Raw genomic sequence first — 14,849 nt, 5'->3', positions numbered from 1 at the left:
AGCCTTCCAGTAGAGCAAGATGAATGGGAAAAGGTCAGTAGCGATTAGATACATGTATCAAGAACTCTAGCCAACTTTTCACGTGGAACATATCTCTTCCTTCATTAATGACTTGAAAGATAGAACTTTTCACGTGCTGAGATTTTACCCCAAAGATTTTAACAAACTAGCAAGTTGTTTGACGGATGGATCCCCAACTTATTTGAGCAGATCCTATTCTAAAGCTAGCTTCCAAATAACTTCGCCAGTTACAAAACAAAAACTTTAGCTCTAGTTCGCCAGTTACAAAAATAAAAACTTCAGCTCTAGAGCTGAAGTTCGCCAGTTACAAACAAAAACTTCAGCTCTAGAGCTGAAGTTCGCCAGTTACAAAACAAAAAATTCAGCTCTAGAACTTAAGTTCGCCAGTTACAAAAAACAAAAACTTTCGCCAGTTACAAAATAAAAACTTCAGCTCTAGAGCTGAACTTCAGGCTTGACTACTAGAATGCTGAAGTTTTGCGTGATTGCCTTTGCTACTTCAGCCCCGTATGCTGAAGTTATGTGAAAAAGCGGGTACACTTGCATTTTTTTTGCAAAGCGGGTACAAGTTAAAACGTGACACAAAAAGCGGGTATAGATGCAAATGCCCCAAGATAGTGTCCTCTCTAGGAGTTGGATGATTTGGCCTAATATCAAATTTGAATACTTCATATTATACTATGTCAAAGTTAGGAACTACTATAACATTATAATACTTAGTATGCAATACCTATTTAACTCTAAAAAATAACAAGACATAAAAAAAATGACACTAATGAATAGTTATTTATCGTGAACAGGGACGGCTCAACGGATTTTGTGGCCTAAAGCCAAAACATATTAAAAGTCCCTTAAATTTCTTTTGTAAAATACATATAGTAATGAAATACAAAGCAAACTCCTAGAACTTTGGCCTAGTGATAATTGTACAATGTGTGATGTGTGAATTAGGTACACGTACGGTTTGGAACTCTGTCGTAAATAAAATATGTCATTAATAAAGTGAAAGAAGGTAGAGGGGGCATGGAGATAATATATCGACTTTGGAACCTTGCACCCCATTGTATTTGGAGATTTCTCTTAAAAAGATGAATAAAAGATAATTGCTTTCTAATGAATGGATCAATAAACTATGGTGAAAAGAAATAGCCAATTCAAAGAAATTAAGTTAAAATTAGAAAGTGAAATCATTAGAAACATAAAAAATACATGAATATACATAGAAGAGAAAAAAACAGATTTGTTAACGTTCATCATTTTATTAAATGAGAGAAATTTATTATTATTATTATTATTATTATTATAACTTTAATTAAAACTATTAAAATATTTTATTAATAATAATTACATAAGTTATATATGACATATATAGTACATAAAATTGGGCCCTTAATATTTTGGGAGCCTAAGGCAACAGCTTCATTTGCCTTGCTCGGCCGCCCTTGATCGTGAAAGAGTTTATTGAACCACTATTTGAACAAAAAAATTCATCATAAAACAATTACTAATTTCAAAAAGACTACTACTATTCACATCCTTTTTTAAAGATAAACTCTATTAAGATACTTGAAAAATGTGTCCAAAAAGATTCACAATTTTTTTTCTCAATATAAAAATAGTAATGTTAAAATGACATGAAATTATATTCTTACTTTGAGTATTAAATTTCAAACCTATAATCCAACAAATTTAGATTTGTACAAGAATAGAACCTATAATGAACTCGTACGGATGTACACATAGTACAATGAAATGAAGGACGCGGCAATAATTACTAAAATAAAACCCCTAATCGAAATGGCCAAAGTAAAAACCTTTTAAAAACCCTCCTCTCTTCACTCCATGAGCCGTTCTCTGTATTTTCCTTCTCCCCTTTCGCCGAATGCAAAACCCTAATAACATTCCTAACACAAACTTCTCTATATCTTTAATCGTCGTATAAAGAGTTCGATTATCTAATCAATTGCATTTAACAGCTAAATTCATTCACATATATTTTTCTAACATAGTACATAGCAAATCTCCTTCGGAGATGGTATCGGGTTCAAATTCGAAAGCAGATGGTGGGACTCATATTTTGTCTGCGGGCGTAAGAGAAATACTAGAATCTATTAAGGAAGTTGTTGGAAATCATTCTGATGCTGATATATATGTGGCTCTTAAAGAGACCAACATGGACCCTAATGAGACTGCTCAGAAATTGCTCAATCAAGGTCTTTATTCTTTAACCCAGTTTGTGTTTTTCTTGTTTTTATAATTTTAAACAAAGTGGAATGGATACAGGGGATGACTGTAGTTGTTGCTTTTGTGTTTATGCTGCATTTTGTTGTATCAAAGTTATTAGAAGGCCACAAGTAAGACTTAGCTATTTGGGCACACATGGGCGTGCCTCGTGGTCAATGAAGTGAGAGGAGAACCTTGAGGTCTCAGGTTTAAATCCCAGTGGAGCCGAAAGAAAAAAACACTAGGTGATTTCTTACCCTCTCTCTTAAATCTTCGTGGAGAACAGTGGCGGAGGTAGAAGCCGAGCTACGGTGAACCAGTAGCTTTTGCTCAAACAGTGTATTTTGTGTTAACAAATTTATTATGTGTGTATAAATATTAAATTTTGGAACCCAATCATTAGCACTTGAAGTCGATATTTTAAAATCCAAATCCATAAGGTTAGAATCCTCGCTCCGCCTATGCTGGTCCAGGTGGGAGGTAGCAGGTAACATGATGGAATAGTAGCGCAAGTTGGCCTGGTGTTGTCATGGAAAAGCAAGAAAAAATATTTGGTGTTGCCGAGGGATTTTGTTAGAGGCTGTTCTTGGATTCTGAATAATCCTTGTGATAATGGCCCCAGGGCTTAATTCAAGTAGAAGTTGAGGGACGTGTGACTTAGGTCACAGGTTCAAGCCCTGCCCTAGCGCACTAAGTCTGGTATTTAAGTGGACAAGCATATAGGGGCGGGCCCATTATCCTCAGAGTTTCGAAGGCTGTGGTGTCCTAACTGTTGGCCCCAAATGGATTTCACATAAAAAAAAATCTTTGTGATATTGGATAGGGAGTAGGGACTAGGTATTTAGTGCAAGTACAAGAAAATATTTTCAACTATATGTTTCTGTAGTTGGAGCTTGCACCCACTGTCAATGTGGTTCATCTGCCACTGACTTTTTTTGGAAGTCTTGGATAGTGGGAAATGGTAGCTTTGTATTATTGGTATTATATTCGGGGAGGTTCTGTAACAAGTGTGCTTCCACCATTTTGCTAATTACTATACTTTTGTATTGTTGATGTAAGGTTCCTGCAATTAAGTATCATGGGCTGCTGTAATTGAACATGCATACAAGTAGGAGATGTGATGTTAGTTATAGCAATTCAAGCACCAATCCGTGCGTGCTATAGACAGTTATTATAGTTGTCTTTTTTCAATAAGATGGTTAAAATTTTCCCTTAGACCGTACCTATATAAAAGTTAATTCATAGTTAACATTTCTTCCTAGAACATTAGAAAGATGATATGCCCATTGATTATCATTACTCCATAGATTTATTAGTATTAGTTTTCGCTTTTGATATTCTGGTGGATATTATTGAGACAGCTGCATTATGGTGCTGGTTTTAGCTTTTGCAGTATAATTTGGAACAATCTCTATTCGCAAGTAAAAATTCATCATCTTTCCCTTCATTCTCTGGTGTGAAGTGTATCTAATGCTTCAGTTTTTTGCATTCAGATCCATTTCACGAGGTGAAGCGAAGAAGAGACAGAAAGAAAGAGGTAAATAATTTAAGACTGTTCTGTGCTTCTAGTTCTTATGTGATGCGCTTGGCAGATTATTCCTGATGTCCCTTGAGGTCAGACAGACATTTGATTTTTTTTTTTGGGTAGATCAGCCACTTCTATGCAAAACTCAAAAGGAAATTACATGTTTCTTTCTCTTGTTTAGATTATTTTCTATGAGTGATTATGCCGTCTAATTTATGTAAAGTTGTTGACTTTACTATTTTGGTAATTTTACTCTAGTTTTTGTTCTTATTAAAACTGAAACTTTTCTCCGTCTTGCTTCAGAACCATGGGTATAGAAGTTCTACAGCTCCAGAAAATGGAAGTTATTCAGAGCATGGTACGCAGGAAATGAGGGTCAACACACATGTCAATCGTAACATCCGAAGAGGGAGCTACAGTCGAACTGCTTTACCTGGTAATTTGATCTTATGCCAGATTTCTTTTTCTTATGCTTTGTAGTACCTTAAGGTCCTAAAAATCTCCTGGGGAGGTGCTGTTATTGGGAGGTCAGCGAGCCTTTCGCAATGCAATAGAATACATGCTTCAGTTGCTAAAAGATGATCCTCTTAAAAAGGCATTTCTGTTTGAAACCATCCAAAAGCTACTATATGTTTGTAAATGTCATTTTATTGGTATCCATTTGTGGATGAAGGCATTTGAAGTGCATCAGTTGTAAGAAGAAAGCTCTTCTTGTGCATGTTCGCTTTGTGTGGACAACCACGTGTCTATTGAGAACAGATAGGGGTCATCAGATGCAAGTACGGGGGGGGGGGGGGGGCAGGGATTATGCACGAAAAAGGTCTTTGCAATCCTATTCGTTAGTGCTTACAGTGGCAGTACATAATGGCCGGCTGATTTATATAGTTTCTTAGTATTTTTCATTCTATCTATGTACCAAAAACTTATAACATTTCCACTGATTGTAAATTTTTCTCATTTCTCTCCTCAAGTAGCTGGAAAGTGAAGAAATTATATATGAACTTGTGGGTAGCTGTTTAGAGTAGTCAGCTATATTGGGTATTGTTGCAATGTCGCCTAGACTATGTCAAATGGGTATTGATGTCACTCCAAATACTTCTTACCTCTGGCATGTGTATTCTGTACATTCTCTTCATATGTTTCTTTTTTTTTTTTTGATTTGCACCGGGTGTCCGAGTCTCTAAGAGCCCCGACTAATCCCGGGGGTGCACAGGCCCTCGGCAAGGAGTTTCCCGCAAGTGCACCACGGTTAATTCAGGTTTTACCCAGTCCGATGGCCCTTAGAAATTGTTTGCACCCAGTGAGTTTCGAACTTGAGATCTTGAAAGGGAGCAAACCTCAAGGCTCAAGTCTATTGCCACCAGGCCAACCCCTGAGGGTTTTCTCTTCATATGTTTCTTATGGGTCTGTTCTCTCTTGTTAACAAATGGGTATTGATGTCAGTCTATTACTTCTTGTCTCTGACGTGTGTATTCTATACACTCTCTTCATATGTTTGTTATGTTAACAAAATGGTTAAATTCAACTCTTTTTGATAAGTAAATAAGACTAGTATTCATGAATTGCTCCAATAAAGAAAAGGGTACATCAGTAGCCTTACAAAAACCCAGTTCCTAGCTTCTCTGATCAGTGAGCTGACACTAATATATTCAACTCTCCTGCTTACCCTGTATTTCATGTCAATTTTGCAGTTTTCTTAATTTTGCTGAATATCATGCTCTTCTTAAAATACCAATCAGTTATATCAGAAGTCAAAAGTGCAGAAAAGTGAGGCCAGTGGTGCTTAAGCGCAGAACTGAATTGAAGCACGCATTTCAGTAAAGACAATGAAGAAATGTTGTGCGCGCGTGTGTGCATGCCTGTGTGCATGTATAATGCAAAGAGAAAAAACTGTAAATACAGTGAGTTGTATGGACAAAAATAAAAATATGAATTCCATTTCAAAAAAGAGATAGAAATCTGATAATTGGAAAATAGAGAACATTTCAATTGTAAAGTACAGATGTCTACACTTTAAAGTTTTGGGGGAAATGGGTATTGGTGTAAATGATATAGAAGCAAAGCTGAGATTTCTTATTGGTGTAAATGATATAGAAGCAACGCTGAGATTTCTTAGATGGGCTAGAGACATAGTGAAGGAAGATCCAGTTTATTTCTCTACTTTTTTGGGACCCTCATTCCTTCTTGGTACTGATCTCTTTTTTAATTATACATACCTTATGAAAGATAAAAAACAATTCTGATAATTTATTAGTTGAAATTTATATGAGGTAAAAACCATTCTCGGTTCTTTCCATAAAATTAATTACTTTTGTCGAAAACAAGTTAGAAGTAAAAACTGTGTCAACTGTCAACAAAGTGCAGACACAACAATGTAGTTTTGTAGTTCTTAATCAAATTTTGTGTCTGGCTTTTATGATGAATTTTTAGTTTTTCTTGATCATACATATTTTCCCTTCATGTTACTGTCTCTTTTTATTTAATAATATTATCCATAACATTTCTTAAACAATTAATCTTTCACCACTTCAGCTGCATTTCTTGTTTAATGCTTGCCTCAAGTGAGTCTTTTTGCTATAGCGCTAATGATAATTTCTCCTTTTCTTCAGTAATTTCTGGTGATTCTACAACATACTTAGTTTTTTTGGCTTTGTTCCGTGAGTTATGTTAAGTTATGAATTGATTGCCAATTGTCTCTAGATGCAGGACTTACCCGGGAATTCCGGGTTGTGCGAGATAATAGAGTTAGCCAAAATGGTAATAGCTCGATAAAGCCTGTCCAGACTTCTACATCCGCCGAACCAGTTGTTTTAAATACTTCTGCACAAAGGTACATTGTGCTGTCTTTTCTAATATTTTCTATAGTTAGAGGGTGTTTGGATTGGCTTTTAAGCTTGGTCAAATAAGCTTTTAAGCTCTTTTTAGTTTTTTTCAGTGTTTGGCAAAGTCAAAAAGTGCTTATAATAAGTTAAAAGTTGTGTAAAACAAGCCAAAAGCAATAAGCTGGGCAACCCCAACTTATTGGTTTTGTGCCATAAGACTAGAAAAGTTATTTCTGCTGAAAAGCCACTTTTTTTAAGCCAATTCAAACGCTCTCTAAGAGAGCACTGGCTGGTCAGAGTAAATTTAAATGAGATACCACTTTTTTTAAGCCAATTCAAACGGGCTCTAAGAGAGCACTGGCCGGTCAGAGTAAATTTAAATGAGATACATTTGTCTCTACTTGATGTCTTGGTCAAATGTTCAATTTCCAAGTTATAAGTGAGCTGTTTAAAGTGTGGGCGTTGAATTGATTAAATGCTCAAATATGTTTACTTTGGAAGTTGAGATAAGTTTCCTACAATGTGCATGAACTCTTATGGTAAAATAGGGATTTACTCCCTCCTTTTCCCCTTGCCTTCTATTTTTATCTTTACTTTTTGAGGAACGGCTGTGAGGGCTAATGGGGCGAGATATACCTGCCAATTATGCTCATGTATGTTTGACATGTGTGTGCCGGTTCTCGTAATTCAATCTTCCGTACAGAGGTGCATTTAAATTTAACAAAAATCAATACTCTTCTCCCGATTAGTTATTGTTTTCATTTGAGTCTATTATTTCTTTTCTTCTCATATTAGATGAGTTCCTATAACTTACATGAATGTTAATAAAAATTGATGTTTGGGATTAATATATTTTGAAATAATAGTCGAACAGGTAACATAGACTAGTTGAAATGTGGGTTTTTCACTATTGTTACCGCATTTGTAATGGTTTCCTATCTATGTATTTGTTTAATGCAATTTTTTGGTATTTTTGGCTTCTACAATATGTGCTTTGCTTCAAAGACATGCATTTCATTTTTCGCTCTTCCCTTATACATCAGGCTCTTGTCACGCTTTATGCTTTTGAAAACATTGTATTCTCTGGTATTATCCTGTTATTCTACCTGAATTGGATGAATCTAGACACCTACGGTATAACTGCATAATTTTGTTGATTTTCTACCATATGAAACTTGATTCCTACTTCTTTGGCTATTCATTATTCACAGATGTTATAGTACCTTCAACTGTTACTGTGCCGCGCTATTATCATAATCACCTTTTGTTGATGTACCTTTGAGCTTTACTTTGCTACCTATTATCTTTAAAGGGCAAACCTTCTAATTGAAGTTGTTTGGTTCGAGAATGCCAATGCATTCCCCTTTGTCTTTTTGTGATCATTTTTACTGCATTTGGTGTACATTATTTTATAAGATGCGAGTCTGAGAATCTAGCTTGGTTTTATTTGAGGACCTTTGTTGTTGTAGTACGGGTTTCCTCCCTCTTTTGAGTAACTCACAACTTTTAAGCAGTAGTGTGCATTTTTTTATTGTTGGACTTTACAGCAGTTCAAAAGGGACCTCTGTCAAAAAATTATCTACTGGGAGTCATTCATCTCAAGCTCCAAATAGGAATTCTCAATATACGCACTCCAATGAAGCTAAATTAAGTGGCACTAATGGTCAAGGTTTGACTGGAGAAATTCAGGCATCTGTCTCACAGTCTGCTTCGCAGATGAGAGGAGTGAAGCCAAATGGTTCTCGGCCACATTCTATGACATCATCAAGCAATTCTGTCATTGGAGTTTATTCGTCCTTTTCAGATCCTGTTCACGTACCATCTCTTGATTCCAGACCGGCTGCAAAAGTTGGAGCTATTAAGCGTGAGGTTGGGGTGGTGGGTGCACGTCGCCAGTCTGCTGAAACTTTTGCCAAGCCTTCATCTTCACAAAGCAGGTCAATTTCGAACTTACACATGGAGCAGGCCCGACAGGATGGTGGTAACTCTAAAGGATCTCTCAGACCTTTAAGTTCTAATTCTAGAAGCGACCAGAGTGCAGTATCTGATTCTCCTAAATCCAGCCTTCCAGTGGGCAGATCTTTCTCGGGAAATCAACATATTAATAGACAACATCAACCTGTGGGTCATCAGAAAAGTAGGTGCTTCAACTTAATACATGTATCTTTCCCTTTGTTTTTAAGTGATTGCTGCTATAATTTCAATTTGTTGGTGACATCCTTATAAAGAAACTGTTGTTCAATTCCAACTTATGTTTGTAGAAAGGGAAGTAGTAGCAGTAGAAGAAGAGAGGGGGGGGGGGTCCCTGAATGTTATCATGTAATTTAGTGCGTAAAATGGTTTCTAAATTGTGCTCTGCTTGGCTCATTTTGCTTGTGCTCTCATTTTCTAGATTAACCTTACTACATTCTGGTTGTCTTTCTATAGCTGTTCAGTGGAAGCCCAAGTTAAACCAGAAATCAAGCGTCAATGATCCAGGGGTTATTGGAAAATCTTCTCAAGCTTTAACCGACAAGTCAGAAGACTTGGAAAAAGAAGGATCTCAGTTGCAAGATAAAATGTCAAGGCTAAACATCTCAGACAACGTGATCATAGCTGAGCATATTCGCGTTTCTGAGACTGACCGGTTTCGGCTGACCTTTGGCAGCTTTGGAGCTGAATTGAAATCTGCAAAGGATTTGGATGAAGAATCACAGACCGAGTCATCAAGGTTAGTGATGTATAAGTCTCACTAATCTATCCTGGTAATTTGCTTATTCCTGAAAACTCTGAATATGGGGGCTTTCAACACCTGCAGTATCCCTCGCTTCCCAACTGTCAAACCCTATGTAAGGAATGAAAGAGGGCTTTTGTTTCAGTTAGGACCCATTTTAAAAGGCTAAATATTCATGGAACCTCTTGAGACAACTAGACATGATTAAGCAGTTGTACATGCATATTCAGTGCCGTAAATGTCAAAGAGGACCACCACCCCCAAATGAAAAATAAAAAATATGAAACTCATCGGTTTGAAGGAAAGGATAAGGTGATCATTTTTCCCTATAAAAAGGAATGGAGAAGGCTCTCATATTAGTTAGGCTGAACACATATGCAGCCACTTAAACTTGTCCGAATTTTTCATTTAGACACTTATACTAAGCGTTGTCCCAATTGAACACCTAAACTATGCTAAAAGTGTTTCTATTGAACGCAAATCCAATAATTCTAATTCAAATCTGGTGCGTGAAGATCACTTGCAGTTGACGCTGCAAACGAAACCAATTAAGAAAGGGCATGTCAGCAAAAGAAGAAGTCAAGATCTAAAAGAAAAGAGTAAGCAAAGATGTTGACTGGAACAAATGATTCCGGTGAAGAGTTTCAAAGATCCGACGAGGAAATATGTTTTTGAACATATTTTAGATTTCGTATATGTTGTTAAATTAGTTCTAGCTATTCCACCATGTGAGCATTCTACTTTGAAAAGAAAGTATGTTCCCATTGAACTGTTTCCAACAATGCCACACCCAATTTTGTCTGTGGCAGAATATTTCCGGTGACATTGACCTCTCTCCTCAACAACCAAAAAAACAAAAGCAGTGTATGCCATTATACTCCATCACACAAATACTTCAAAGCCGTTAAAACAAGTCTAAATTGTAAATTTCCTGTGTAGAAAATTCTAAAAAGAACATTACTTTTTCGAAGATGGGCGGACCTATTCGACAAATGGATTTGAACTATGGCTGAAAGGAATAGCATAAAAAATGGCAGAACTAGCTCCATAGGAATTGACAGTAGAAATGGCTAAAAATGAGTTTGAGAAGCAGTGAAGGAGGAGAGTTTGAATCTATGGCTGAAAAGAAGTGGCAAAGATAACAAGCTCAGAAAAGTAGCCATAAAATTAATTTTTTCCAGCGAAATCTTATATTTTCAGGTTAAAATAGTTGTTGTAGTTTAACATAGAGCAATTTCACGTGTTCAAATGTTGTGTATCTCATGATATGTGCCATGTCAGCAAGTTGTGTCTGATAAGCACAGTTGTGAGTAGGTTAGATGTTCAATTGGAACAAGGCTTAGTATAAGTGTCTAAATGAAAAATTCGGACAAGTTTAAGGGGTTGCATATGTATTCAGCCTTTTAGTTAGCATGCAATTAACATCCTAGATATCCCAGCGTAATCCCTCCTGACAGTATAGGCTGTATTAAACAGTCATACATGCATATTCAATTCCATAACCTCAAAAGGTGTTGTGAAACAAAAAAAGAATACAGGAAATCAGCTCCTTCTGCGTAAAATTCAAGATGTCATTACCTTTCAAAAAAAGGTCAGCTCCTTCTGCATAAAATTCATGATGTCACAGAAGCTTAAGTTTAGAATGGAGAACTTGCTCATTTCAAGCGCGGGCATTTCAAGGCAACATGTAAGGTATTGGTGATTTGAATATAGTATTTAATGTAGATAGGTTATGTAGCAAGGCACCAGCTTATTTGATACGTCTAAGACTACTATTTATATAGCCTTATCAAAAAAATGACTACCAGTTATATAAGTTAGGTTCTAGGTTGCGTTGCCAGTATGTAGGTGCCAAGTCAGGTAAGTAATGGAAAAGGATACTGCAATTCTTTCATGGTGGAAAAGATCAGATCTGTTGTAGGTGATGGATTCTAGGGGGATCGTTAGGTTTTAATGAGAAAATAAAATGAAGTCAGTGTGTTGTTTGTATGTTGGTGAACTTCGGAAATTTCTTATTGTTAATTCTCTTTTTTTTTTACTCCCTTTCAGTCTCGTTTCTTTTAGATGACTATTTTTTTTTGTTGCTCTGGTGGGAGTTGAACTTTGGTCTCTAAGGTTTTCACCCACTTCATTAACCGCTAGGCCACACCCTTGGGTGCTATATATGATGTTTGTTCCCTTCCCCATTGTTTCATTTCCCAGTATGCCTTACCACCATGGGATATTTTGTTGCCTTGTTGGCCCCTTTCTAGGGGCTAAGAGGAAAAGCAAATAAAGATTGTTAAGACCTTAGTAGAATTGCCCTTAATTATTTGATGCTTCTCTTTTAAATTATTTTGTCTTTCAGTTGGAAACTGCAACAGACTCTTTTTATTTTCCCCCTTGTTGACTTTTGAATGTCTGACTGATTCTGGAAATTATTTAATTTTGTGGTAGACTGTCAGTTTTGGTTTCTGAGCCTTCCACTGATGAAATTGGGAGCAAGCAATTAGATTTGGCTGATGATCGGGTTCAGAATCCAGGCTTGACTTCTCCTGGATCTGGTGTAATTTTAGATCAGAAGTTGGCAGATAATAGAGAGTCTTCAAGTCCCGAGGATTTGGGAAATTATTCAGATGTTGGATTGGTTCAAGATAACGGAGCATCTTATACTCCACCGGAGTCGCAACAGCAGCAAGATGCTTCTAACTTATCAAGTTTCTCGGTGAGTTTCGTTCTCTTTGGTTAATGTTCTATGTGATTTGGTTGTGGCAGTTTTTCTAATGTTCTCTTTTAATTCTTTGATCATTTTCCTCATATTCTTTTGCGCGTTTGGATGGGATGCAAGCAGACCTATGATCCCCAAACTGGGTATGATATACCATATTTTAGACCAGCAGTAGATGAAGCTCTTCATGGCCAGGGTGCCCAGGAGGTAAATCGAGTTTTCAAACTTTTTAGCAATCAAGATGCATGCCTCTCTTCTTTCGAGGAGCCAAATTGTTATTCTGACTTCATGTCAGCATAGAGACATATCCATCATATTATCATCACCCTGCTGGGTTTTATCTGAGTTCATAAATTGAATTGTACTCTAGGTTGATTTTGTTCTGTGATATTACAACTTCTAATGTTTTCTGAATTACAGGCCCTCAGTTCACATGTTGCAAATAGCATGCCAGCATCGACAATTCCAATGGTGCAGCAAGTACAACAGCACCAACCCATTGCCCAGATGTATCCCCAAGTTCATGTTTCCCATTTTGCTAATCTTATGCCATATCGCCATGTTTTCTCCCCTGTCTATGTTCCTCCAATGGCTATGCCTGGCTATTCTAGTAACCCTGCCTACCCACACCCGCCGAATGGCAGCAACTACTTGCTGATGCCTGGAGGTGGCTCCCATCTTAGTGCAAACGGGCTCAAGTATGGAATCCAGCAGTTTAAGTCTGTCCCCACAGGCAGCGCATCGGGGTTTGGGAATTTTACTAGTCCAACTGGATATGCTATCAACACTCCTGGTGTAATTGGCAGTGCAACAGGTCTTGAAGATTCATCTCGGATGAAGTACAAGGATGGTAATCTTTATGTTCCTAATCCCCAGGTGAATATCCAATTTTTCTTCTCACTTTTATGATTCAATGGCAGGTTTTTAACGTATTGTCAGATAATTTATGTATCACAACAATACCCAAGCCATACTCTCATTACTTACCTTAAGGAAAAAAATCAGTGCCATCATAGAGGTGTAAACGCCATACACATTATTGATTAGTTTTCTTTTCCTGCCAGCAAGTATTTTATTGTGATCCCGCTGACTTCTTTTCCATCCCGAGACCAACCTTCAGAATGTCTGCAGTCTCCTAATTGCGCAAATATTTTGTACTTTGTAGTAGTTCTTAGGGAAGGCTATCTCTATCTCACATTTTATACACGAATAGCCCTAAGTCTAGGAGGGAGTGGGGAAGGGGGAGATTGTGCTGTACAGTGGACACTGGAAAATATAGAACAGATGATATTTCTGGTGCTTTGGAAGAATGGAAGAGAAACCAATGGAGTCCACATGGACAAGAATCTATTAAATTGCGCCTAGGTTGTCCTAGGTCGCCATACATTGTCTAAGCCGTCAAAGTTCCCTGGGTTCTAAATTATGGTTTGGCTTCATTTAAGTGGTTAAGCTTTTCAAGCTAAGGCAGTACACCAAAGGTTAAAAACAAACGATTAATTCATTTGGTCTTCTGCTAACTCAGAGGTTGGAGAACGTAGAACCAGGACATTTTCGTTCTTTCATATTGGAGAAGATTGTTGTGTGAAGTCTGTAGAGCATGACTTATTGCTGTTTGACCCATAGATTAATTTTGTTTCAAAGTTCCTATTTTTCACAAACATTTTTCTAAGACGGCTGCTTATTTGATATTTGATATGGTCTTTGAACATTTGATTGACAGGCAGAGACGTCTGAAATGTGGATGAATCCAAGGGATATTTCTAGTTTGCAGTCAGGGTCATACTACAGCATGTCGGGGCAAACCCCTCATGCCACATATCTTCCGTCTCACAGTGGACATGCTTCTTTCAATGCAGCAGCAGCTGCTGCACAGTCATCCCATATGCAGTATCCGGGCTTGTACCATCCTCAGCCTACTGCAATGGCTAATCCTCATCATTTGGGCAGTGCCATGGCTGGTAATGTTGGTATGGCTGCAGCAGCTCCTGGAGCTCAAGTGGGTGCATACCAGCAACCTCAATTGGGTCATATGAATTGGACAGGAAACTTCTGAATGAATGAATGTCAGTTATTCTGGCCCTATCTTATGTGGGATAACTTCAGCTATAGGATTTTCATTTTCTTGTGGAATGAAAAGCACATAGTAATTTCTAAATCAATGCCTTCAATGTTAATATTTTCCTCTGCTTACTGTATTCACGGTCAAGGTTCTCTATCCACCCTTTTTCCTTGTGGGGTTTCTTTCATTTGGGGTGGTGGGGTGGAAGAGGGTTATTTAACTATTACACAGGCTGCTATTAAATTCACACGTAAATTCAGTCCATAATCAAATTCAAATTCTTGAGTTCTTAGTTAGAATGCAAAATGAAGAGAAATTGAATCAATTTGCAACAATGAGAATTGGAAAAGAGAGAAAACAAAAGGTAAAAAGAGAATGTGAAAGGGTTGCTTTATTCTATGACTGGTCTTTATTGATGCCTAACCACTTATTTGTTACGAGGATAAGGGATAATTAATACTAGGAATAAATTTGAAATGAGTTTATCCTACGTTTGGTTGGGATAAAATTTTAGTATAACTAATATCGGGATTGTAGTAATATTTTTATCCCTATAGGAGAGTGGAAAAGCAATTCCCGAATAATTAATTTTGGGATAATATGTTTCTCAGCCAAGCGACCCCCAAGTGAAACCAGGTACAAACCATTAAAGGCTGTGTGTGTGTATCTCTTAATAGTTGTATCCAGTCTGCATCTACTTGCACTCATTTTGGTTCACACATTTCAACGAAAATCAGTCACCAATCAATCAATTGCCTCAACCCCAAATTAGTTAACGC

General features: G+C 37.2%; 1 protein-coding gene across 3 annotated transcripts; it reads left to right on the top strand.

Annotated features, from left to right (window-relative positions):
* Nucleotides 1,815-14,206, top strand: LOC109227409. 3 transcript variants are annotated; one of them, XM_019392560.1, is made up of 10 exons: nucleotides 1,815-2,234; nucleotides 3,738-3,781; nucleotides 4,073-4,205; nucleotides 6,476-6,599; nucleotides 8,139-8,728; nucleotides 9,019-9,301; nucleotides 11,741-12,008; nucleotides 12,135-12,218; nucleotides 12,432-12,887; nucleotides 13,732-14,206. In XM_019392560.1, the coding sequence occupies exons 1-10, from the start codon at nucleotides 2,054-2,056 to the stop codon at nucleotides 14,062-14,064; spliced, it is 2,496 nt and encodes an 831-aa protein (XP_019248105.1). In that variant the 5' UTR covers nucleotides 1,815-2,053; the 3' UTR covers nucleotides 14,065-14,206. The 3 variants fall into 3 exon arrangements, with proteins under 3 accessions (XP_019248105.1, XP_019248104.1, XP_019248103.1); XM_019392559.1 differs by having other exon boundaries at nucleotides 6,470-6,599; nucleotides 8,142-8,728; XM_019392558.1 differs by having other exon boundaries at nucleotides 6,470-6,599.

Source organism: Nicotiana attenuata, chromosome 6 (assembly GCF_001879085.1).
Source record: "Nicotiana attenuata strain UT chromosome 6, NIATTr2, whole genome shotgun sequence".
Taxonomy (NCBI): Eukaryota; Viridiplantae; Streptophyta; class Magnoliopsida; order Solanales; family Solanaceae; genus Nicotiana; species Nicotiana attenuata.
Note: the sequence above shows the minus strand (reverse complement) of the source record. Positions and strands in the feature narration are given on the sequence as shown.